This window comes from Staurois parvus, unplaced genomic scaffold, assembly GCF_062004578.1.
Source record: "Staurois parvus isolate SC_StPar_1 unplaced genomic scaffold, SC_StPar_1.0 ptg000549l, whole genome shotgun sequence".
NCBI lineage: Eukaryota > Metazoa > Chordata > Amphibia > Anura > Ranidae > Staurois > Staurois parvus.
The window spans coordinates 2,138,106-2,164,856 of record NW_028318345.1 but is presented as its reverse complement, the minus strand read 5'-3'; the positions used below and the strand labels follow the sequence as shown (position 1 = coordinate 2,164,856).

General features: G+C 38.6%; 1 protein-coding gene across 1 annotated transcript in view; it reads left to right on the top strand.

The window, feature by feature from the left end:
* TRPM3 (transient receptor potential cation channel subfamily M member 3) overlaps positions 1-26,751 on the top strand; it is a 500,529-nt gene that overhangs the window by 420,198 nt on the left and 53,580 nt on the right. Inside the window, exons 16-18 of the mRNA XM_089691063.1 lie at positions 3,068-3,296; positions 8,091-8,258; positions 19,233-19,370. Coding sequence (XP_089547189.1) covers positions 3,068-3,296; positions 8,091-8,258; positions 19,233-19,370 — 535 coding nt within the window. The remainder of the gene's footprint in view (positions 1-3,067; positions 3,297-8,090; positions 8,259-19,232; positions 19,371-26,751) is intronic.

Below are 26,751 nucleotides of genomic sequence, written 5' to 3'. Positions count from 1 at the left end.
AGCCTCATATAAGACTCCCTGCTGAATGTTTTCGTTTTTTGTTTTGTTTTTTTTTGCATTGGTACATGTCCTTAATTTCAGTGCCAAGCTGCCCATGCCCCTTTTTAACAATCAATTGCAAATTGGCCTAAAAAAGCCCAGAAACAAATTATAAGATTTGGTTACCTTTGACTTCAATATGGATGGGTGCTATGTTCAAAGTTTGCAGATTCTTTCATTTGTTTGAACAACCTACAAACCAAACTTTTTCTGTTTTCTCATCACACATAGTCACAAATATTAAATATATACACATCCTGCATTATTTTGCTGTAGAACTGAGCTTCATGCCAATATTAGAAATCAAATTAATTCAGTTATGAATCCATTCAAAATCATCAATTGTATGTTATATAAAACTAGCATGAGCACCTTTATATACAGTCAGGTCCATAAATATTGGGACATCGACACAATTCTAACATTTTTGGCTCTATATACCACCACAATGGATTTGAAATGAAACGAACAAGATGTGCTTTAACTGCAGACTGTGAGCTTTAATTTGAGGGTATTTACATCCAAATCAGGTGAACGGTATAGGAATTACAACAGTTTGCATATGTGCCTCCCACTTGTTAAGGGACCAAAAGTAATGGGACAATTGGCTCCTCAGCTGTTCCATGGCCAGGTGTGTGTTATTCCCTCATTATCTCAATTACAATGAGCAGATAAAAGGTCCAGAGTTCATTTCAAGTGTGCTATTTGCATTTGGAATCTGTTGCTGTCAACTCTTAAGATGAGATCCAAAGAGCTGTCACTATCAGTGAAGCAAGCCATCATTAGGCTGAAAAAACAAAACAAACCCATGAGAGAGATAGCAAAAACATTAGGCATGGCCAAAACAACTGTTTGGAACATTCTTAAAAAGAAGGAAGGCACCGGTGAGCTCAGCAACACCAAAAGACCCGGAAGACCACGGAAAACAACTGTGGTGGATGACCGAAGAATTCTTTCCCTGGTGAAGAAAACACCCTTCACAACAGTTGGCCAGATCAAGAACACTCTCCAGGAGGTAGGTGTATGTGTGTCAAAGTCAACAATCAAGAGAAGACTTCACCAGAGTGAATACAGAGGGTTCACCACAAGATGTAAACCATTGGTGAGCCTCAAAAACAGGAAGGCCAGATTAGAGTTTGCCAAACGACATCTAAAAAAGCCCTCACAGTTCTGGAACAACATACTATGGACAGATGAGACCAAGATCAACTTGTACCAGAGTGATGGGAAGAGAAGAGTATGGAGAAGGAAAGGAACTGCTCATGATCCTAAGCATACCACCTCATCAGTGAAGCATGGTGGTAGTGTCATGGCGTGGGCATGTATGGCTGCCAATATAACTGGTTCTCTTGTATTTATTGATGATGTGACTGCTGACAAAAGCAGCAGGATGAATTCTGAAGTGTTTCGGGCAATATTATCTGCTCATATTCAGCCAAATGCTTCAGAACTCATTGGACGCCGCTTCACAGTGCAGATGGACAATGACCCAAAGCATACTGCAAAAGCAACCAAAGAGTTTTTTAAGGGAAAGAAGTGGAATGTTATGCAATGGCCAAGTCAATCACCTGACCTGAATCCGATTGAGCATGCATTTCACTTGCTGAAGACAAAACTGAAGGGAAAATGCCCCAAGAACAAGCAGGAACTGAAGACAGTTGCAGTAGAGGCCTGGCAGAGCATCACCAGGGATGAAACCCAGCGTCTGGTGATGTCTGTGTTCCAGACTTCAGGCTGTAATTGACTGCAAAGGATTTGCAACCAAGTATTAAAAAGTGAAAGTTTGATTTATGATTATTATTCTGTCCCATAACTTTTAGTCCCTTAACAAGTGGGAAGCACGTATGCAAACTGTTGTAATTCCTACACCTTTCACCTGATTTGGATGTAAATACCCTCAAATTAAAGCTGACAGTCTGCAGTTAAAGCACATCTTGTTCATTTCATTTCAAATCCATTGTGGTGGTGTATAGAGCCAAACATGTTAGAATTGTGTTGATGTCCCAATATTTATGGTCCTGACTGTACCTCTTGATATCAGCCTTCAGTACTCCTCTGTACAGCCTCACTGGGAGAGGGAGAGGCAGCTCTCACTAATTTGCAATAAGGAATAAGCTTCCAGTAAAGTCTAAGACTTGCCTGGGCTGTTCAGCAGAGTGACTGAATTACAAGAATTTCCAAACAGAATGAAAAATTGATTTGGTAGGCAAAACAGTTCACATATAGTATATGTATTTCAATTTCAACATATGTAGTTGATTTTCTGAAGTTCTACAATATTTGGATACATGGAAATGTTTGGGGAATTGCAGATAAGTCCTTTCACTGGCCTTATTTTTCACTTTTCTTTTAAATGCAAGCAGTTTAGTACCTGAATTTGGCTTGGTATCAGCCTCAACCAGTCTACTGTACAGTCCATACAGCAGAGCTCACAACTTTGGAGTGGGAAGCAGAACAAGGAGCAAATTAGGTGCAAAGACAAAGCTGATAGGAGTGAAAAAAAAGATACGCTTATCAGTGTGCTGCTTCTCCTTTTGATGTTCAGTTACAGGTTGGGTGTGGGAAGGAGACCTGTAAGTAAAATGAACCTGCAGTAGAAAACAATCAGATCTCCTCCTCTAGCAGACAGGGCTGTGTCATGTGGCAAAGACATGTAAATCTCAGGACTGCATAGACTGAAATACAAATCCTTTGGCAGGTAAAACAACTCTCATATATGTATTACATATTTTTATTTAGATTTGAGTTTAGCTCTAAGTTTTTAAAATCTTAAACACAGGTATCCAAAACATTCAGTAGGAAGTCTTTTTAGTATGTTTTCATTATATTCCACAGCAGCCAATCAGATTTGAAATCTTATTTTTTTTAACTGTCATTTTTCAGTATAGTGTTTAATCTGACTGCTTGCTGTAGACGGGTACTTCTTTACCTAAGACACCTTGACAAATGAGATTATGTAGCTCCACAGTGGAAAAAAAGATACATTCATTGTAAAATGCAGTAAATAAGACTTATTTTTATGTTTCAGAGAGTTTGGGCAGCTGGCTGTTGAGTTATTGGACCAGTCATACAAGCAGGATGAGCAGCTGGCAATGAAACTGTTGACCTACGAGCTAAAGAACTGGAGCAATGCCACATGCCTGCAGCTTGCTGTAGCAGCCAAGCATCGGGACTTCATTGCTCACACATGCAGCCAAATGCTTCTGACAGATATGTGGATGGGTAGGCTGCGAATGCGTAAAAATTCTGGTCTAAAGGTTGGTGTCAAGTAAGGTGACTATAAAGTAAAGCCATTTATTTTTTCAAGGACATTTTAATAATTTAATGACAAACACTCACTCTGTACATCCACAACTTCCATGCTAATAAATTACTTACCCCAAATTTATATATTCCGAATATAGAGGATTATTTTTGAAAGAAAATGGTAATCCTAAAATGTAAGATAATATAAATAAGACTCAGACAACAGAGTTAAAAACAAAGATTAAATTAGCTAATATTAAGAAACGTTAATCCTGAAAGACAAACAGCAATACATAATATTTTTATAATGTATGTTGGTACAAGAGAAAAACAGAATTGCCACATATACAAACCACCCATATATGTTTACCACTGCTCAAGGTAGAGAGACTCCCAATCGCCAAGCACAAATTCTCCTGTAGGTGCTAGTCCAGCTTGTGTGCTGCATAGAGAGAACAAAGGATGTCTGATTGGCTGCACTCCAAACAATCCACTTTATTGAACCAAGATAAAACCAATACAGATAGTGGAAATACAGTGGGGGACTGGCAGGTAAACGCATTTCATGATAAAGATAGAGTTTATTCATTACCTCATAATGAATAAGCGCTGTCTTTAGCGTGAAACACATTTTCCTGCTGGTCCTCCGTTGTATTTCCACTGTCTGTATTGGTTTTATCTTGGTTCAATAAAGTAGATTGTTTGGAGTGAAGCTGATCGGACGTCCTTTATACAAACCAATCAGTTTTAATTTTACTCTAAATTTTTAAAAATGTCAGTAGAAACATGACTTGTTAAGGTAATGATTAAGGCATTCTCTTATCAACCCTTATTTTTTAAGTAAAGATCACAAATATGTATTTGACATATATAATAACTCTAAGATGCTGCTCTCCAATACTTAGACTGGGAGGGAATATTGGCATCAATGAACACAACACAGAAATGGTAGTTCTTCAAAAAGACTGTATGTGAACACAGTGCAAAATATATTCCTATGAGCAATAAGTTTAAAAGGTAAAAAATCAAACCTATGTGGCTTACGGTCACATTTTAAAAAGTTATAGATAATAAGTAAAGAGCTTTTATTAAATATAAAAATGAAGGAACAATATCAATGTTTATACATTACAAAGAATATAACAGAATATGCAAAAAGGAAATAAAGGCCGCAAAAATTGAAAACGAACGACAGATTGGAAAAGATAGCAGGACAAACCCCAAAAAATTCTTCAAATATATTAACAGTAAAAAGGTCAGATCCAAGCATGTAGGCCCTTTACAAAATAATCTAGAGTGGGTGACTGGGGACAAAGAGAAGGCAAATTTATTAAATACCTTCTTCAGCTCTTTGTATACAAAGGAGTATGGGGGAGCTCTTGTCCACAATGGGCATGGTATTGACTCAGCTCCAGATGATCCACATTGGCTCACAACTGATATGATCAAGAAATATTTAGACAGAATAAAGGTGAATAAAGCCCATGGACCGGATGGCATACACCCACGTGTCCTTAAAGAATTGAACTCTGTCATTTCAAATCCATTCTTTCTCATTTTTAGGGCCTCTTTAATGACTGGCATAGTACCACTGGATTGGCGTAAGGCCAATGTGGTGCCTATATTTAAAAAAGCTATAGCTGGGAAGGTACTGGAGAATTTAATAAAAGACCACATAGATGAGTTCTTGAGGGAAAAAAATATTTTAAGCAACAGATAGCATGGATTCATGAAAGACAGAAGTTGTTAAACAAATCCAATTTCTTTATATGAGGAGGTGAGCAAAACCTTGGACAGAGGGGTGGCTGTGGACGTGGTATACTTAGATTTTGCAAAAGCATTTGACACAGTTCCCAACACACGGGTACTGTGTAAGGTAAAGTCTACAGGCTTGGAAAAATCAGTAAGTAAATGGATAGAAAACTGGCTAAAAGATCGTATTCAAAGAGTAGTGGTTAATGATTCATACTCTGAATGGTCTAGGGTTGTTAGTGTTGTACTGAAAGGTTCAGTGTTGGAACATTTACTTTTTAATACAACTGGGGGAAGCAATGGTGGAGAAGGATCTGGGTTTAATGGTAGATCACAAGCATAATAATGGCACGCAATGCCAAGCTGCGGTTTCTAAAGTGAGCAAAATCCTCTCTTGTATTAAAAGAGGTCTAGACTCCAGAAAGAGAGATATCATATTACCCCTGTACAAATCATTAGGAAGACCTCATCTGGAATATGCAGTTCAATTTTGGGCAACAATTCACAAAAAGAACATTGGGGAACTGGAGAAAGTACAGAGAAGGGAAACCAAACTGATAAGAGGCATGGAGGAAAGATTAGAGGAACTAAATTTTTTCTCTCTTGAGAGGAGGAGATTAAGGGAGGATATGATCAACATGTATAACCACATCAGTGGTTCATATAGTGAACTCGGTGTAGAGTTATTCACCTTGAGGTCATCACAGAGGACAAGGGGGCATGTATGGAGGAAAAGAGATTTAATCTCCAAATACGGAAAAGTTTTTTCACAGTAAGAGCTGTGAAAATGTGGAATAGACTCCCTCAAGAGTTGGTTCTGGCCAGCTCAGTGGATTGCTTTAAAAAAGACCTTTTTCTTAGATACACAGAATATAACTGGTTACTAACATTTATAGATAAAGTTGATCCAGGGAATATCCGATTATCCGATATCCGATATCTCGGGGGATCAGGAAGGAATTTTTTCCCCTGCAGGAGCAAATTGGATCATGCTTTGCTGGGTTTTTTGTCTTCCTCTGTCAACTGTAGGTGTTGGATTATAACTTTTTTTGTTATGGTTCAACTGGATGGACTTTTGTCTTTTTTCAGCCAAACTAACTATGTAATAACATAATTATTTTAAGACAGCTAAGATAATTTAACCTGTCAAGTTATCTGTGCATTAAAAGAAATGTTGTAGAATGTATGAAAATGGTATTAGATTCAGGAAAAAAAAAATTCTTAGATTTTTTTAGTCAGGTAAATTTAAATTATTGCACATACATTTTTTAAATTTACTTTTGTTGGTTGGCAGATGGGGATTTAAACCGTTTTTTGTGTGTTTACCAAACTGTCCTTGACTGAAAAAATTCTTTACAGAGCTGAATCACTGTAGCTCAGATTACATGCATCTGAATAAGTCAGAGGAGAGACATTAACAACAAATAATCTGGAAATTTTTTTATCGGACTGTAAATATGCCTCCAACAGTGACACATACAACTAAGCACAAATGTTAAAAATTATTACAATTTTATCACAAATGATAGTATAAAAATTTGCCCAAAGGGCTTATAAAAGTGCATAATCATATATAAAGTACATAAATATTCTCACCAAGGACCGAATTCTATGCATTTCATGTAATCCTCCAGTTATTCTGGACTCTTCCTGTCTCATGTATGTATAAAAAAGTTTTTTTGAGATTATAATCATTAACCAGTCTACCAACTCATACACAATTTCGGGGATGGAAGGGGACAAAAAGGCAGTTAACAAGTCCTCTCAGCCCAGGGGGGAACCAAGGACACACACCATGGAATAGACAAGGGAACGCATTTTGCCAAACATACCAAAATCATACCAAAATCCTAATATTCAGACACTGCGTTATGTAGGATCTACTATTACATCTGCTACTCTCTCAAATTCATCAATAACCTCCGATATGGACAGGGAGGTACACTCTGAAAGAAAGCTCAATGAACTACCCAGAGTGCTCAACAGCACCTTAGTAGTTCATTGAGCGGACAGACGGAAAAGCTGTTGGGACTTGTAGTTTTCACATTCACAGAACACTGTGAATGTATGACGCAGCCAGGCGGGCAAAGCTCCACATGACTGTTGTTTTTTTTAGCTTGTGACAGTGAATAGGGAGAAAAAATCCCCCACTCACTGTTAAGACAGGGGATTGGGGGGTGCGGAGGCTGGTGCATCTGTAACATGTTACAAGTTACACCCTAAATATGGGTGTAACATGTTACAAAAGGTGAACTGATCCTTTAATGCAAATATTTCTCTACTTTTGTGAGTGTGATTATGCGCTTTTATAAGCTCTTTATGCAGCTATCAAGTGTAATAAAATTGTGATCATTTTAACATCTGTATTTTGTTGTATGTGACACTATTGGAGGCATATTCAAAGTTCCATAAAAAAAGTTTCAGATGATTTGTTGATAATATATAGAGATAATGACACCTATAGAATAGTCTATGTTGTATAGGGATCCAAAATTCCACCTGGATATATTTATTGACAGGAAAGAAATTTACCCCTCTCTGTATGACCCTGACCTTCAGCTAGAGATAGAGAGATACTCAAAGTAAATGTTTGCTGCTGTTCTTTTTCTTTAGAAAAACCAGAGTGAAAACCTGTGTCATGGGTCATAACATTACGTGGTGATTTATAAACAAAAAATTTAAATAAGTAGTAAAATATGTAAAATGGTTTAAAAGCATGTCAACTTAGAAAAAAAAATGTAAAAAAAATACTAAATTTCCAATTTTGATACCACTCCAGTATGACAGTAGTTCTGCCAACAGAAGGACACACTATAAAACAGGATTTAAAAAATTCAGTTCCTAAAGGCTTAATTCACAAAGCTGTTTTCCAATCCCTTAAATCTATGATATGCATTTGCATTTTAATATCAGCTGTATCAACTTCCCCATCCAATGTGTCTATAATGAAATACAATGTATAATAGATGACTACCAGAACTGCTGTATGTGTAACTACAACACTTAACGCATATAATGCTGCTTCTGATAGTATCCTATTATTGCTTCTTTAGGTGATTCTAGGAATTCTTCTGCCACCTTCAATCCTTAGCTTAGAGTTCAAAAACAAAGATGAGATGCCATACATGTCCCAAGCAAATGAATTGGAACTGCAAGAAAAGGAAGTAGAAGAACCAGACAAGACTGTAAAAGAGAAAGAAGACGATGACATGGAGCTAACGGTATGATTGAGCCTTGTAATGCTGATCTCTCTTCAGAGTATATAAACCCTAGAAATGCAATATAGGGTTATTAATGATCAACTGAATATTGCAATTTCATGTGTCTTGTGCAGCCATCTTACCTCTGTGTAACATCCCATCCACACTCAGCCATCCTGCTCAGTCCTTCACCTCTCTCCTTAAACACTTTTAACTTTACTAATACCCCGTTCTGGTTCACGCAAAATGAACTGTCATGTATGCTTCTAACAATGACTCCTCTGGTGTCTGTGTCTTGAATTCATTCCCTTTCATGCATTGTTCTTGACTTTACTAATATTTTCAATATTTTATTCAGTTATTTAGATATGTTACATATTTTTGATACTTTTTAAAACTTGGATAACTTACCTGATGACGAAGTTGCACAGTTATTTTTAATCATATAGCCTTCTCCGGCAACCAGGTTTAGTCAATATTTATTTATTTTTTCATCAATCAACTGTAGCTTCCAAAATTTATTTTTATATTGCTTCATTGGCTGAATTTTTCACTGGACAAATGAAGCTTTGATGTTCATGTAGGCAACTGCCTACAGATATATGAAGGACGATATTAATCCTATTTAAAGGGATGGGCGGTTTAAAACCAAACTTTTTTATGCAGGGAGTGGTGAGGGTGTGGAGTCGCCCACCTGACGAAACAATCCAGGAAAGAATGGTGGACTTCAAGACAAAATTAGATGCTGTAAGTACTTGGGACCCATGGTCTTGTCCAGAGGGTGAGCAGGATGGACAGATTCTTTTTTTCTTTTTTTTGCTTTTTTGCTTTTACCACTCCTTCACTCCCCACATCTAGTGTTCCAATTTAGATAACTCATTCACTTTGCATTCTTATCTCTATCTTTTCCCATCCTTCACCATATGAGGGTTCTTTAAAAAAGTATTTGGATGATGAAATTGGTGTAATTCTAAGCTAGCTAATGAAAGCATATAACAAAACAGAGAGCATGTCCTGGAATTGTGTGAAGCATTGTATTATAGAAATTAAAATTGTGCTCATAAACAGTGTGCTTTGCAGCTTTGTATGCAATAAAATCTACATGACTACTGTAGTATACCAGTAACCATTATGGACACACAGTCCAGTCACCGCAGTCCATAGCCACTACTTTCAACAGTGGTATGCATTCTGTAGTGGTTGGAGGTACTGAATGTAAGTGGAATGCAGACCAGACTGTTTGTTCATTTTGTTTGTGAGTACATTTAGGTTTGATATAATAAATGCTACAAGTTAACAACCTCTCATGTGTGCCTCATGCTACCAATTTCTGAATGAAACAACTTGATATTCAAAGAGTTACATAGACGTTGATTTATTAAATGGAAATAGACTATTCACTTTGGAAAGGGAATTTTTATTTTACAAAGTAATGTTCTCTTAGCTTTGTGAAAGTGGTGCTAATTCATTTTGAAAGGAACACTCAGTCATGTGTAAGAAAAATTTAAAAAAAATAGTATTTTTGCTTGTACATGATTGGGTAATGGAAGTCAGCAGAGCTTCACTTTTAAGGGAAAATTCTGTTGCAAAGTGAACAGCCTATTTGCCTTGAGGAAATCAACCCCATTGCATCCATTGATGTAAGTCATGGGTGCTCAGCTTGTCGCCCTCCAGCTGCTGTAGAACTACAAGTCCCATCATGCCTCTGCCTTTGGGAGTCATGCTTGTAACTGCCAGCCTTGCAATGCCTCGTGGGACTTGTAGTTCCAGAACACCTGGAAGGCCACAGGTCTTCATCAAGTGTTGAAGGTTGTTTAAAGAGACATGCACATGTTTCACAACAAGACCTCAGCAGATTTAATGTAAATGAAACCCAACGGGAGTGACACTTTTACGTATGCAGCATGATAAAGACATTCCACACACTTGATTAGCTCTGTTTATCTAAATAGTGTTCTATTACTATTGCTATGCATGATGAGGTCTCTATTGACCCCAGTAGATAGAAGTAACTGGTAGAGGTCCAAAAGCATTTTGCAGGAATTGCAGAGATGGAATCCCAGGCCCTATCTATTTTTTTGGACTAGAATGAGCTGGAAGTAGTATATCCACAAGTGATCAGCAGCAGTTTTCATCACTATGCAAGGAGTATAGGTTTGTGTTTTTAACATGCTTTTTAGGACACTTCCCATGATAGAACATATATGTTATATAATAAAGTGACAAATTGGATATTCTCTCCAGACATTTACAAACAAAGCAAAACAGGTATGTCTAAGGCTACATGATTCTAGGCCATATGATTTTATTGAGATGTCTAGAAAGACTATACTGACAATGCCAATCCTTGAAACTTCACGTCCATTTTATTTAACTCTCAAAGCAAACTGAGTGATAGTTCTATGCTAACAGGTCTGTTTTTCCTTTCTCTGGATTGACACAATTAGGAACAGGAACCTGTACCCAAATTTATGTTTCTATTCAAGCTTGCATACCATAAATATAGATTCAGCCTTAAAGGGGGAACCAGAGTCCTGCAGAGATGAGGTAGCATTTCACATCCAACTGTCTTTGGGTGATGAGAACATCATCACCACATTTGTTTTGGAAAGCCATAGAAAACCTTTATTGGAAGCTATTTTGTAATCTCCTTACCCCTCTTCAAACAGTACCCCCTTGGTTCCAGCACCTCCCTGCCCTTTAAGGGGTTTCAGATGCCGAGAGGTGAGATGGATTTTCTGATCATGTGGCCGCCGTGATTGGCTGTCACAGTGACCACATGATCAGATAGCTCCTGAACACAAGTAGAGATCGGGAGCTTTCTGTTAGTTGCTAGTAACTGTGCAGGGCATGCACTCACGACACAGCTCTGTTTGTCTTTAGGCACACTTATATGCTGCCTCTTGGCATTAAGGCCCACCCAATGAGAGGCTGCATATATGCATACGGCCGATGGGAAGGAGTTAAAGTGTACGATCACCTGTTCACAAAAAATGAAAAAGTGAACAAACACTGTACACTTTTGTTAGGACTTCTGGGACAGATCAGAGCTATTCCAATTGACCAAAGTGGTCATGTGCCAGAATGTGACCAATCACAATTGCTGTGATCCTTCCCAGGGATCCCAAGGAAGGAAAGAGAAAAAGAGCAGGGCTTTAAAACTCCAGAACCTCTGGACCAGCTTCATGGCCACTGATAGCTAATCGCCCACAGAGGTACAGTGGGGAAAATAATTATTTGATGCAGATTTTGTAAGTTTGCCTACTTACAAAGTAATGGAGGCTCTATAATTTTTATCATAAGTGTATTTTAAATGATAGAGGCAGACTATCAACCAGAAATCCAGATAAAACACGATACAGATGTTATAAATTGAGTTGCAGTTCAGTGAGTAAAATAAGTAATCAATCCCCTACCAATCAACAATAATTCTGGCTCCCACAGACTAGCTATATGCTTATGTGATACACAGATTAGTCCTGTCAATTTAAAAAAGGTGCTCCTAATGACAACTCGTTATGTGTATAAAAGACACCTGTCTACAGAATCTCTTTCTTTCTTTCAAACCTCACCATCACCATGGGCAAGATCAAAGAGCTGTTAGAGGACATCAAGGAAAAGATTATAGACCTGCACAAGGCTGGAATGGGCTACAAGACCATCAGCAAGAAGTTTGGTGAGAAGAAGACAACTGTTGAAGCAATTAATCGCAAATTGAATAAATACAAAATAACCATCAATCATCCTCAGTCTGGAGCTCTATGGAAGATTTGGACTCATGGGGTAAGGATGATCATGATAAAAGTGAGGAATCAGCCCAGAACTACACAGGAGGAACTTGTGAATTATCTCAAGGCAGTTGGGACCACAGTCACCAAACAAACCATTGATAACACAATATGCCAACATAGATTGAAATCCTGCAGCACCCGCAACGTCCCCCTCCTCAAGAAGGCACATGTACAGGTCCATCTGAAGTTTGCCAATGAACATCTAAATGATTCAGAGAAGGATTGGGAGAAAGTGCTGTGGTCAGATGAGACCAAAATTGAGCTCTTTGGCATTAACTCGACTCGTTATGTTTGGAGGAAGAAAAATGCTGACTGTGACCCTAAGAACCTCATCCCTACAGTCAAGCACATAGGTGGAAACATTATGTTTTGGTGCTGTTTCTCTGCTAATGGTACAGGCTAACTTTGCCACATTGAGGGGCCAATGGAAGGGGCTATGTATTGTAAAATCTGGGATTAGAAACAGCTTCCCTCAACCAGAACACTGAAGATGGGTCATGGATGGGTCCTTCAGCATGACAATGACCCAAAATATACTGCCAAGGCAACAAAGGAGTGGCTCAAGAAGAAGCACATTAAGGTCATGGAGTGCTCAAGCCAGTCTCCAGACCTTAACCCTATAGAAAATTTATGGAGCTGCAACTTTGAGTTGCCAAGCGAAAGCCAAGAAACCTTAAGGATTTAGAGAAGATCTGTAAAGAAGAGTGGACCAAAATCCCTCCTGAGATGTGTGCAAACCTGGTAACCAACTACAAGAAACGTCTTACCTCTGTGCTTACCAACAAGGGTTTCTCCACCGAGTACTAAGTCGTGTTTTGCTTGGGAATCAAATACTTATTTTACTCACTGAGCTGCAACTCAATTTATATAATTTTTTATCATGTGTTTTTCTGGATTTTTGGTTGTTATTTTGTCTCTATCATTTCAAATACACCTATGATAAAAATTGTAGACCCTTCATTTCTTTGTAAGTGTGAGGTGATTGTAGCCGTATTAAGATTTTGTAAGTGTGCAAACTTACAAAATCTGCCGGGGATCAAATAATTATTTTGCCCACTGTAAGTGCAGCGTAGACCGAGGGGGAAGTGGTTGGATAGGGTGGAAAGATGAACTTATCCTTTAAGTACAAAAAGGCAAAAAACATTTTACTGTAAAAATGTGATCAAGCCACAAGAACTCTAAACCACTATGGATAAGGTTAAAGCAGTGGAGCCAAAGGGATCTAATTGGGGAACTTGTTGGTGTGTATGGCTTCCACATCGAAAGGGCTTTCAACATTAATAAAAAAGCAGTAATTTAGTTTATAATTATTCTGCATTACAAATATTACAGTTATGACATGAGTTTATGTACAATAAGAAAGACAGAAACTATACTATTAGTGAGACCCCCATGGTGAACTAGAAAGCAAAAACCTTATTGATTTGTGTTTGTAATAGAAGGAAAGGATAGAAATTCTATTCAGGTTTTATTCTGATATTATTGCTGATGGTTTATCCACTGGCAACATTTACCCTTATCTCTAATCTTGTGACTGGTGTAAACCAGTCTCTATTGACATATACACTCACTGGCCACTGTACTTGGTACACCTTGCTAGTACCAGGTTGGACCCCCCCCCCTTTGCCTTCAGAACTGCCCTAATTCTTCGTGGAATGATTCAACAAGGTGTTGGAAACAGTCCTCAGAGATATTGGTCCATATTTTCATGAGTTACTGTTGCCTTTCTATCATCTCGAACCAGTCTGCCCATTCTCTATCAACAAGGCATTTGCATCCACACAACTGCCGCTCACTGGATATTTTCTCTTTTTTGGACCATTATCTGTAAACCCTAGAGATGGTTGTGCATGAAAAGCCCAGTAGATCAGCAGTTTTTTAAATACACAGACCAGCCTGTTAGTCACCAACAACCATGTCATGTTCAAAGTCACTTACATTCTTTTTCTTCCCCATTCTGATGCTCGGTTTGAACTTCAGAAAGTCATCTTCAACACATCTAGATAGCTAAATGCATTGAGTTACTGCCACGTGATTGGCTGATTAGCAATTTGTGTTACCAAGCAAATAAACTGGTGTAACTAATAATAATAAAGTGGCCGGTGAGTGTATATTTTCTTGTTATTATTGTGGATTACATACTATATAAAACCTGGACAGGTTCCTCCTGTTGTACTTCATACACTCTAAACAAGTTTCCATCTGTGGTGCATGCTTAAGGTAACCTGTGAATCTTGGTCCCTATGGAAATGGTAGCTTACTGGCCTACTGGCCCGCTGACAGGCTTTTGTTTGCTTCAATTAGTTCTATGGAAATGCAAAACCTGCTTTAAGAATGTGAAATGCAGGAAATAAAAAATCAATTTGGCAAAAATACTTTTATAAAACATATTCCACTTTTTGCTAATATTGACCCTGATTGAGACTCCTTCAGGTAGCAACCTCAAAAGGTCACTCCATTACTCTACCATTTTCACAGGGATCAACAGCCACAGTTTACCTTATGCACAAGCTACAGGTGAAAGGTTGTGTGATACAGTTCTTTGACTAGGCATAGTTGTATTAAATATGATAATGAGCACCAATATCCAACTTTTTCAGGAAAACAGCACAGAAAGGATTGATAGTATGCCATTTCAATCAAAAAAAGATTATGGTTCTATAGTTCATTGAACTGTAATTACTTATATTTAATAATTGCTTAAATCCCTTAAGCATGTTATCATGCACCTGGTGATAACTGGAATGTTGTGGAGCCCTCTCTTGCACCACATGCCCAAACCTTTTTGAAGGTAGAGACAGAGAATGTGAGGGCAAAGAGTGGCACAAGTGCTGGAGTAGCTGGCTGGCGAAGTCTGCTCTTTAGGTGGATGAAGCTGGGTATCGCAATCTACAGGACAGGATGCTGAAGCAGCTTGGAACCAGAGCAGGAGATAGTAGCAGAGCCTGTATGCAGTTAGCAACCAGCGACAGCCGGGCAACAAGGGACCAAGCCAGTAGATAGAGCAAGTCTAAGAAGAAGGCCAAGGTCAGTAACAGCTGGGTGGTGCAGTACAGAATCAGCAGGCAAAGACAAGTCCAGTAAACAGGCTGAGGTCAGATGCCGAGGTTGAGTGATCAGATGAACAAGGTTAGGACAGTAGCAAGGGCAAACTCCAAGAGAAAGAAAGGTTATACGCAGGTAATCTGGTTCAGTGGATCAGTTCTCAGGATTACAGGTACAAGCTGAACACCATTCAGCATCTGCTCATGGTGACAGACCAGTTTAAATAGGCCACTGGGCATCAAGTGCACACAATAATTGCGAGCAAGCATGATGAACTGGAATAGCACGTCTAACCAGGGGTGGACTGACAACTCATGGGGCCCCTGGGCAATAGGGGATCATGGGGCCCCTGTGTCCTTGCCCAAACTCAAAAAAGCCTATGAAAAAGGTATCAGGGGCATCTCATGGGGCCCCCTACTGACCCCGGGCCCTCGGGCAGTGCCCGAGTTTCCAAATGGTCAGTCCGCCCCTGCGTCTAACATTGTTTCTTTACTTAGACTTATAAGCATGTGTGCACAAATATGAGAATAAGCTCGTACTGGTTTTCTGGTGCTAGGAATCTGGTTTACCTTACACATGTATGACACCTTTCTTTGTGTTTATAACGTGAGTAGACTGCAGCTTGGGTATATTCCAGGTCTCAGTACAAAATGGGAAAATCTTATTGGTTACCCTAGGCCACAGGAACTTTTAAACACTTAAGACCTTGTTTGTTTAAAGTAGGCAATTCCTTTTTACTGTTTATTTTAGATGGTTTATAGATACTGTGAACTGCAGTCAAAAAGAGAATATTGCACAATTATTTTAAACCAAAGGCACTGTTGCTGTAGATGGTACATGATCTCTGTGCCTACAGCCTTTGTGTTTTTCATCGACTTTACACTAACCCCAAGCGATTTCTACATCCAAGACATCTTGAAGTGTCATTGCAATTTGCATGGTTTGTCTCATGATCCTGCACTTTACAGCAGACCCTGGAAAATGATGTTTTTATTTAATGTCGTAAATTAGGTGGAAATAAGGACAATGCTTTGAAAGTAGTCTCCAGCTGATTTGAAATTTAAATTCTGTTATATTAAGGATGTGTCAGGCAGTAATTAAAATTAATGAAATGCATGGACTCTTTTCAGCAAGACACAATGCTCATTTCTACAGAATAATACTTGTCAGAAATTTCAGTTTAGAACAAAATAAAGACAAAACAATGGGTTTAATGTTTACTGTGAAATTCTTCAATTATAAAGTCATGATTAGTGTTATTCTACATTGATCAAAACCAGCACAACAAACCAAAACAGACAGGAAATGTGCAAAGATGAAAATTCAACTGAACAATACGATAGACTCCTTAAGTGGAAAGTAGAATACATCCAGCAAATCTTACCATCCTTTTTCATGACTAAAAGCTTTTCACAAGAAGCGACAAAGTAATTTTACTCTTTATTGCACACACAATATATTTAATCACTGACAAGGCTGCATTCCTGCTTGTCAATAAACATCAATAACGTTTTTACAATCACTGCTTACAGATAACTTAGGGCACTACATGCTAAAAGATAGCACAATACTGATATTAGACAACAGTATGTTATTGGCGAAGAGAAATTACAACCCAGTTCCATTAAAAACATTTTTTTAGTTTTGGATAGAATAGGGAATAATTATGACTTCTGTTGAATTTTTATGTCTCATGGGCAGATTTCAACAATTACGGAAAATCTCTTGAATGGGGACACAAAAAATGTGTTTTTAGCACAATAGGAAAGGTTTAGAACTTCTGATAATGGTGGGGGTTTTTTTTTGCTGTTTCTTGCATAGTTGTCACCAAAATTCTCTCCAATTAGGTCACAGACAGAAATGTTAACTCTTCCTCACTCTGTCAACATTTTTGGAGTTATCCCTAAACTTGCTTTTAAAAATATGTGTTTTGACATCAAAATGTCATGTCCTGTCTTGGGAAAACCAATTTTTGTGCAGTGGAAGGACTGTTTCTATGTTCTATGGTAGAATTCACACAACATTCCCTGCACAAAGTGTTGCAAGTGATGATCCAGTTGGTATCATTATTTGCAATTATAGCATTATAGAACCAGCATTACCAATGTAAAAAATATTTTTACATGTTTTATTGGTCCAAAAAAAGGCAAAATTGAATCACAGAGGCGCAAAGAACAGTTAGTCTACACAGTACCTCATATGTTGAAGCTGGAGGAATGCATACAAAGGAGGTATACCCTCTTTTCTTAACTTCTCTGTCCCCGTATTTGTCTGGATGTTTGTCTGCAAGTTTCCCCAGGTTTGCATTGCTTGGATCTTCTCTTTTATGTATGTAACCCCAGTTAGCTTTCTTTACATAACTTGTGTATTCTTTGACACTCTTTGATGCTCTTTGTTTTTACTACAAATTGTTTTGGTGTTTGTGGCATACCTTCCTGAAGCAAATTTGCTGTAAATGTTAATGTTGACTGCAATTCTTCTGTGTGAAGGAGATATACACCATACTTTCCAACTTTCTGAGATGATAAAGAGGGACATCTTTTAGCATGCAATGGGGCTGATTTACTAAAACTAGAGAGTGCAAAATCTGGTGCAACTGTCCACAGTAGCCAATCAGCTTCTGACTTTTTCTATTTCAATTAAGCATTGTTTAAAAAAATGGAAGCTGATTGGTTTCTATGCAGAGCTACACCAACCAACTTTTGTACTCTCCAGTTTTAGTAAATCAACCCTATTATGTAGGCAAAGAGCATGTACCTGCCACAGCCCCGGTTACATGGAGCACAAAATTGATGGCTAAACCACACAAATGCTTTTTTTGACCATAATTTTTCCTTTATATTGGCTTTTCAAAATTACAAATGCAGTAATATAGAGGTTGACTAAAAAGCTAAGTGCATCATAACAGTTTTAGTAGTAAAATTATACATTTTGTATAGAGATGTACACCTTAGACCAAAAAGAAGACATCTAAAGCTGCAGAAGGGGCAGGGGGACTTGGTCTTAAAAAAAGGGACAGTCCCTCAAAATGAAAGACAGTTGGGAGTTATGATGCATAATGAATGTTTCTGAAATGTACCCTGCCCCAGTAAAATTCTGTTCAGACTGTGGGCTTAGAAGAGCCACCAGCATTTGCTTTAAGTAAGGTGGCATACATCTAGCTGACGGTATCTGTTCTGGGCAGTTTTTAGAAGGCATTACAAGGCCTCAAAAGATTAAATAATTTCACAGACAAATTTAGAACTGCTTATAACCAGTAAGTGACAGTGAAGAAACCTTTTTGTGTGTAACACTTATCTCACAGATGTAAAAATATACTATTAAAGTAGAACTAAAGGCAAACATTTTTTTTCTTCATTTTGGATAGAATAAGCTCTGGTTCACACTGGATCCGACTTGACATCGTGCGACTTCATGCATGTCAGTGCGACCCTAGGTGTGACTTGGAAGACATCTGTGCGACTTCATGCACAGGTGTCTATGCATTTCACAACTGAAATCACAAAAAGTGGTGCAGGAACTACTTTCAAAACCCGTGCAACTCCGACGGAGTTGGCATCACATCGATTTGAATGGTTCCATTGTGGACAATATGGTGCAACTTGCCATGCAATTTTAAACTGTCAAATTACATGAAAAGTCACACCAGTGTGAACCAGGACTAAGGGAGGGTTGTAACCCCTGACAGTTTTTACATTTTTAGTTTTGTTTTTTGCTATCTGTGTTCCATTGGGGAGATATTCCTTCAATAGCTGTCCCATAGCCACAACAGAAAGTGAGGGAATCCCTGGTTGTCACCAGAAGATTTCCCCTCTATTCCTGGTCTGGTGTCAACCCAAAATTTGTGATTTTCGTTTACTTTCACTTTCAATGATAACGATTAAAAGGACAAATAGAGAGGATGAATCTCTCTAACTGTGGCACAGACAGCAATGCAATCAGACAGGGGTTTCACTCCATCTCCCCTCTATCCAAAATGAACAAAAAATGCCTTTAGTTATACTTTAATGCAAAAAGTACAATAGAAATGCAGACAATTTTTAAAACTCTACAATAGCTCAACTTTACCTGGAAAGAAAATGAAGGCAGGAACATTTGTAACATAGAACATATTACTACTGCACCTTCTAAGTAACAAATCAAATCTACTCTTTTACAGGCAATGTTGGCCAGAGGTAATGGGGATTCATCCAGAAAGAAAGATGATGATGAACATCCAAGACACCGGCTTATACCCTTGGGAAGGAAGATCTATGAATTTTACAATGCACCTATAGTTAAATTCTGGTTTTATACAGTAAGTTTCCTATGATTGCTTACACTATTATTATTAGTACTTCAGTACAGTAGCAGCAGGGATAAATACTCAGTAGTAGGTAGTGCTTGCTTATTAACCTCCCTGGCGGTAGTCCCGAGTGTAGCTCGGGGTAAAGTTTCAGCACCACAAGCATTAACCCCGAGCTACACTCGGGCTTACCATGCGGCGCTGCTCCGGGATCTGTTCTCCTCTTACCTTGTCCTCTCTTGCAGTGTCCCCTGTAATGTCCTCCATCGGATGCCGACATCTGTCTTCTGGGTTCCGTTCCCTGCGACGTCGGGACGTAAGGGGACAGAACTAGAGTGAAATTTGAAAATGACAAAAAGTGACATTCACTAAATTCACTAAAATAACATAGTAAAACATTGCTGTATAAAACCATTTCACATACATTTTGTCCCTACTGCTTTGTCCTGTGCCCTGCCTGCATTTTTACTGTTCTTTCTGCCTGGAAACTGAGGAAAGTCCATGGGGTCCAAAAAGCATCCCTTTATGTCAAAAGTGGTTTTAGACCAGCTAGAGAACAGCAATAGTAAATCAGAACCACTTGCAGAATTGAGTGATAATGATTCGTGGGGAAATTCGTCATCAGACACTGAAAACGATTTTGCGACTTTGCTCAGCGATGTGCGAACTTGGTGCTATATTTCAAATTTCAGTGTTTTTGGTTTGATTATATTGTTGAATTAAATTTATTATTATTATATTATTATTTTTTATGATTATTTATTAAATTATAATTTATGATTTCGTGTTTCAAATTTTAACATACCCGGGATGTTTACTAGACTCTCGTTCGGACAGATTTTAGTGAGTTATTCCTAATAATTACAGGCCTACAATAAAAAAAATACATATTTCCATGCAAAAAAATGTACCGCTTTGAGCACAGAAATATGGACATTATCAGACCGCTAGGGAGGTTAAAGACTTTCAGTTGTTTTAGTTCACATAGGTATAAATGCTCAGATTATTGCCATACTAATATTTTTTTTTTACTTGTGTATGCCACAATAAAGTTTTGTTCACACAGGCTTCAGCTTGTACAAAAGCAGTGTGTGCAGCAAGCATTTTCAAAGCTTCCAACAAACTTCAAGCAGCTTTGTTGAAGCGTTTAGCATTCAGCAACTTTTTGGAGTGCCAATAGGAGTGCCTATCGTCACTATTACTATACTGCCAGCAGTATTCAGTGCTCTTCAGCACTTCTTGAAGTTTTTTGAAAGCCTGCTGAAGCCTTCTAGCACCTTAACCACTTCCCTCTCACAACTGTTCACCTCCTATGGACCAGAACAATTTTTACATTTCTGCTACGCACCTGTTTATTCTGCAATAAAATTATCATTACTTCAGATAACAAGGCAATTTTTTTTTGGGAAAGGAAAAACAAGGCTTTCGTTTCATGATATTCTCTTGCAACAATGATTTCTTTTTGCAGGCTTTAGACAATAATATGTAACAAAACTAAACAAAAGCACTTTTCCGTTTCCCAACCAGTGTTAGTTTCAAAATAAATAGTGTTACTGCAGGAGCAAATTGGATCTTGCTTTGCTGGGTTTTTCTTTTTACTTCCTCTAGATCAACTGTGGGTATAGGATTATAACTTTTTTTTTCCTATGGTTGAACTAGATGGACTTTTTTTTCAGCCAGACTATGTAACTATGATACAGATAAAAAGTGCACATTTTATTCTGAAAATTAGTTCTGGTTAAAATGACACTAAAATTATGATTCTTTTACAAAGCATTTCAAAGTTGTTTACAAATGAAATAAGGTTTTTTTTTTTTTTCCAATGTTGCACTTTTTTAAATATGAAAGCTGTAAACATAAGTTAAATGTGTAAAAATATTAATGAACAAAACAAACAAAAACTAAAAAGGTTAAATATTGAAGATGAATAAAATAGAAACAAACAAAAAAATTTGCAGTAAAATAATAGTTGAATGTAGAAGGAGAATAGGTAGTTAATTAGGGCTGATTAGAGTAACCTGATGGTTAATAAGGGGTTAAATAGATATACATTTCATTAAAAAAAAAACTTTTTCTACTTGTCAGGCTGCTTTAATGTGGTTGTAAAGGCTGCACATTTTTTTTACCATACTGCATTCCCCACATTTAGGTAAATTATGTCCCTGTTCTTGTACTCCCACCCTCCCAAACCTACCTTAAACTTACCTGAGACCTCACAGTGGGAGGCTGCTTCTGTCAATCAGATTCTGTGAGCAGAGATCAGGGGGCAGGGCCAACCCATGCTGTGTGTGTCTATGGACACAGGATGCGTGGCTTGGGAGTGAGTCTGCAGGTGTGCCCCCATAGGAAGCAGCTTCCTATGGGGGTGCACCAAGAAGAGGAGGTTTGAAAAGTGTCAACTGGGGACCCCAAAACAGGAGGTTTGAGGTCATACTGTGCAAATCTATTGCATAGAGCAAGCAAGTACAACATGTTTTGAGAGGGGGGTTCCTAGCAGCAGGGCAGAAGCACTGGATGTGCTACACATGTCCTGTGTACTATGAAGACTATTGTTGGGCATGTGCAGCATGTCCAATGTCTTGAACTACTTAAAGTGACAGTCAGCACTCCCATTTAGATCTTTATTTAACATTCCCTTCTGGAAATTCAAATGCTTTGCAAAACATGTTGTATGCACTGCTTTATTACTAGCTGAAACCTGTGTAAGCAAGGCCTAAAGTATTAATTGCATGAAAAACTGATATTTTATAAAAGGAAAATGAACTTACCTGGCCAGTACTAAGGGAACTCACTCTTCCTGTTGCATACTTAATCGTTTTACAATACAGAAACTGCAAAAAAAGAAAAGAAATGAGACTCTATATGCATTGGCCAACTGGAAGCCCCAACAAATCAGTATTTCCAACAATTTTTATTTAGTTATTATTTATTTCAGGTACTTATATATATATATATATACAGTTGTGACCAAAATTATTCAACCCCCAATGCTGTAAAGGGGTTTAGGGACTATAGTGTACATTTGGAATTGTATTCAGAATCAAATCCTACAAGGACGTTGTAACTACCCAAATGCAACTAAAATGACATCAATTGTTTATGTAATACAGTAGTAAATGGTTCTTATGTGGTTTCTTCATTGCCACAATTATTCAACCCCTTAAAGACTACCACTCTGAAGAACAGAGGTTCATACAGGTGCTTTCCATCAGGTATTGAAAACACCTGTGGATGTCACCGAGCAGCAATCAAGCATAATAAGCACCAATTAGGCAGCTTTAAAATGACTGTGATACTCAGCTCCTTCTAGACATTTACTGGTGTGGTTACAAACATGGTGAAGGCAAGAGAATGGTCCAGGAAGACAAGAGAAGAGGTGATTTCTCTTCACAGGAAGGGCAATGGCTATAAGAAGATTGCAAAGATGTTAAACATACCAAGAGACACCTTAGGAAGCATCATTCGCAAATTCAAGGCAAAGGGCACTGTTGAAACGCTACCTGGTCGTGGCAGAAAGAAGATGCTGACTTCGACTGCTGTGCGCTACCTGAAGCGTAGAGTGGAGAGAAGTCCCCGTGTGACTGCTGAGGAACTGAGAAAAGATTTGTCAGATGTGGGTACAGAAGTTTCAGCCCAGACAATAAGACGCACACTGCGTAATGAAGGCCTCCGTGCCAGAACTCCCAGGCGTACCCCCTTGCTGTCTCCAAAGAATAAGAAGAGTCGACTGCAGTATGCCAAAAGCCATGTGGACAAACCACAAAAGTTGTGGGATAGTGTTCTGTGGACTGATGAAACAAAATTAGAACTGTTTGGGCCCATGGATCAACGCTATGTTTGGAGGAGGAAGAACAAGGCCTATGATGAAAAGAACACCTTGCCTACTGTGAAGCATGGTGGAGGGTCAATCATGCTTTGGGGCTGTTTTGCTTCTGCAGGTACAGGGAAGCTTCAGCGTGTGCAAGGTACCATGAATTCTCTTCAGTACCAGGAGATATTGGATGGAAACGTGATGCAGTCCGTCACACACCTGAGGCTTGGGAGACGTTGGACCTTTCAACAGGACAATGATCCCAAGCATACCTCCAAGTCCACTAGAGCATGGTTGCAGAGGAAAGGCTGGAACATTTTGGAGTGGCCATCGCAGTCACCAGACTTAAATCCGATTGAGAACCTCTGGTGGGACTTAAAGAAAGCAGTTGCAGTGCGCAAGCCTAAGAATGTGACTGAACTGGAGGCCTTTGCCCATGAAGAATGGGCGAAGATACCCGTAGATCGCTGCAAGACACTTGTGTCAAGCTATGCTTCACGTTTAAAAGCTGTTATAACTGTAAAAGGATGCTGTACTAAGTACTAAGATTGAATGTCACTTGGGGGTTGAATAAAACTGATAATGCTGTGAGCACAGAAAAGACATTTGTGGTTATTTCATTATAACTGTTATGTTATATTTGTCTGACCTACAAGTGCCTCTTTAATGTAAATGTAAGCAAGATGACTGAATGATCAAAAGCAATGTCAAACTGGCCAAAACACTCAATTTCAGTGGGGGTTGAATAATTTTGGTCACAACTGTATATTGTATTATCTATTTACACAGTGCTTTACACATATATTGTACATTCACATCAGTCCCTAACCCTCAAGGAGCGTGCAATCTAAAGTCCCTAACTTACATTCATACATACATATACTAGGGCCAATTTAGACAGGAGCCAATTAACCTACCAGCATGTCTTTGGAGTGTGGGAGGAAACCGGAGATCCCAGAGGAAACCCATGCAGGCACAGGGAGAACATGCAAACACCAGGCAGGAGGTGCCGTGGTTGGGATTCGAACCAGCGACCCTAGTACTGCCAGGCGGAAGTGCTAACCATTTAGCCACCGTGCTGCCCTGTTTTATCTACCAGTGTCAATATTTAAATCCAGTGTTGTTACATTTTCCAGCATTCTTTTTATGATTAGTAACAGTAAAGCAATGAAAACCTGCTCACAAACATTTTGTATAGCCTGTGTATCTCCACGGTAATAATACGTAGGTCAATTAGTTGATCACCAATAGACTCCACAAGCCATTTTCTCTCATCCTTCTATGGCAGACATACAGGGGTTGATTTTCTAAAGGCATGTAGGCTGTTTGCTTTGCAACAGAAGCTATATTTTGCAAGGGAATTTCCCCCAGAGTTTAGTGAATGTGATGCAATTTCACTTTGCAAGTATACCCAATCACAGGAAAGACAAATGAAGAAAGAAGTATTTTTGCTTGCACATGATTGAGTGATGGAAGTAAGCAAAATGTTACTTCCCTTGCAAAGTGAACGCTCTATATGTCTTTAGTAAATCAACTCCACAGAGTTACATAGCACCACACCCTGAAGGAAAGATAGAATGTAAGAGGAACAAAGGGAATTATTATGTATTGAACCTACTAGATATATAGAAGGAACAGGGTTAAGAGAAAGGGTAGGTACTATATAAAAAAAAAAGAAAAAAAAAAGGGAAAATCAGAGTTGGGTCAGGGATGGGATTTCCATCTCACACAGCCAACAAGGGGCGGACCGACAACTCATGGGGCCCCCGGGAAATAGGGGATCATGGGGCCCCTGTGTCCTTGCCCAAACTCAAAAAAGCCTATGAAAAAGGTACCAGAGGCATGTCATGGGGCCCCCTACTGACCCCGTGCCCTTTGGTAGTGCCCGAGTTTCCAAATGGTCAGTCCACCCCTGCAGCCAACTACCTACTCACATCCTTATGTTCCTGAAAGATATTGATTCCATGGGTCCCAGAGGTCTCCATCCAGCACTAAAGATAACTTTTCATTGATCATTTACCAGGAGAGATTTGCTTTCACAAAATCAAATGGAATAGACAGTGTCTCCCATGATCTTCCTATGGAGTATGCAGGTAAGCATGCTTGTTGTGCTCACTGTGGAACTGAATGGGTTAATCCTCTGCATTGTGTAAAAATGCTGTTTGATCCTGTCTTCTCTGATCTTCCCCTTCTTCTACTGTCTTCAATCTATCTGCTGATAGTACAGAGCTTTAGGAGTCACTCAACACATGCTCAGTTTAGAGTGTTTTGCTAGAGATTTTTTTTTTTGGGGGGGAGAGTGCATGTGATCAGCACAGGGCCTATAAGCACTGTCCAGACAAAGGATCATGGGTCATGCAGCCTCACTGGACAGTTAGAGCAGAATGAAAACTCCTCTTATAAGCTTTAGCCAATGCTCAGCTGGACACTGATAGAAGTAAAAAGACTGTCATACACTGTTGATGGGAAAAGTTATTTAGCCATTTATATTTACTAAAATAATTACATTACTATGTTCTGTGTACTGTGGGAGACTAGATATAGTGAATTAAGGGTCCTGGGTTTAGTAACATTTTAAGAATATCAGCCTCCTGCATCATTCAGTATTCTAAACCTCTAAATCAATAAACCTTTTAGCAATGCTTCAGATGGGGGCTTGCTAAGATTTATTTGGGTAAGGGAACATACAAAATTATATATTTGGATCCAGAATCAACTAGCTTTGGGGCAAGATCACCATATATGGTATAACATGCCTTCTGATCTGCATAATGAAAAGCATTTGAGTGAAGCATCAAACACAAAGGAGTCTAATCAAGATAGAGCCATATACTATCTAAAAATGGAACTTTAGTCAAGAAATTAAGTCCTGCTAGATCTCTTCATGCTGCCCTCTTTTGCAGGTTTGGCTATGTAAAACATTAAAAATAAGTGCCTATACTGGTTAACATCCAATAAAACACTGTCTCACCCTGATCTGCACATGCTCAGCTGCTCTCTACATTTCAGCACTGTGCCAAAACTGAAGAGGTCGATCTGTTGACAGCCTAAAGGTTTACTGCTGCTCAGAGCCTCTGGGCTTCAGCAAAATGGCAGCCTCCAGCAAGGAGAAACAGGAACAATGCTGGGGGCAATTTACAGCACACATTAATTATGGTAGCAAACTTAATAATGTGGAATATATGTTCCTTGAAAAAGAACATTTTTTTAAATCAAGTTGTTATGGGTAAAGTTCCACTTTAATAGGACCTTGTAATTTTCTTCAATATTGAAGTATTTATAAATGATTTAGATGCCTTAGTATAATTAGTATAATTTATACCATTCTGCCAATTCCATCTTCTTACCTCAGTCATGTTCCTATTATTCTATATATGGTAAGCATAACATATAATATACTGTGGTGGTATGGGTTTCATCCTGCCCAGATTCCTGCACAGATATTCAAATTATGTCATTGTAGTCAGATCCATTTGTGATTCACTTGTGCTCCATTAGGGATGAGGGTTCAAAGAGTGGAAAGTTATTAGATAATTGTGCAGCATGAAAGTATTTTATGAGACCTTGCATTCCCAGTACTCC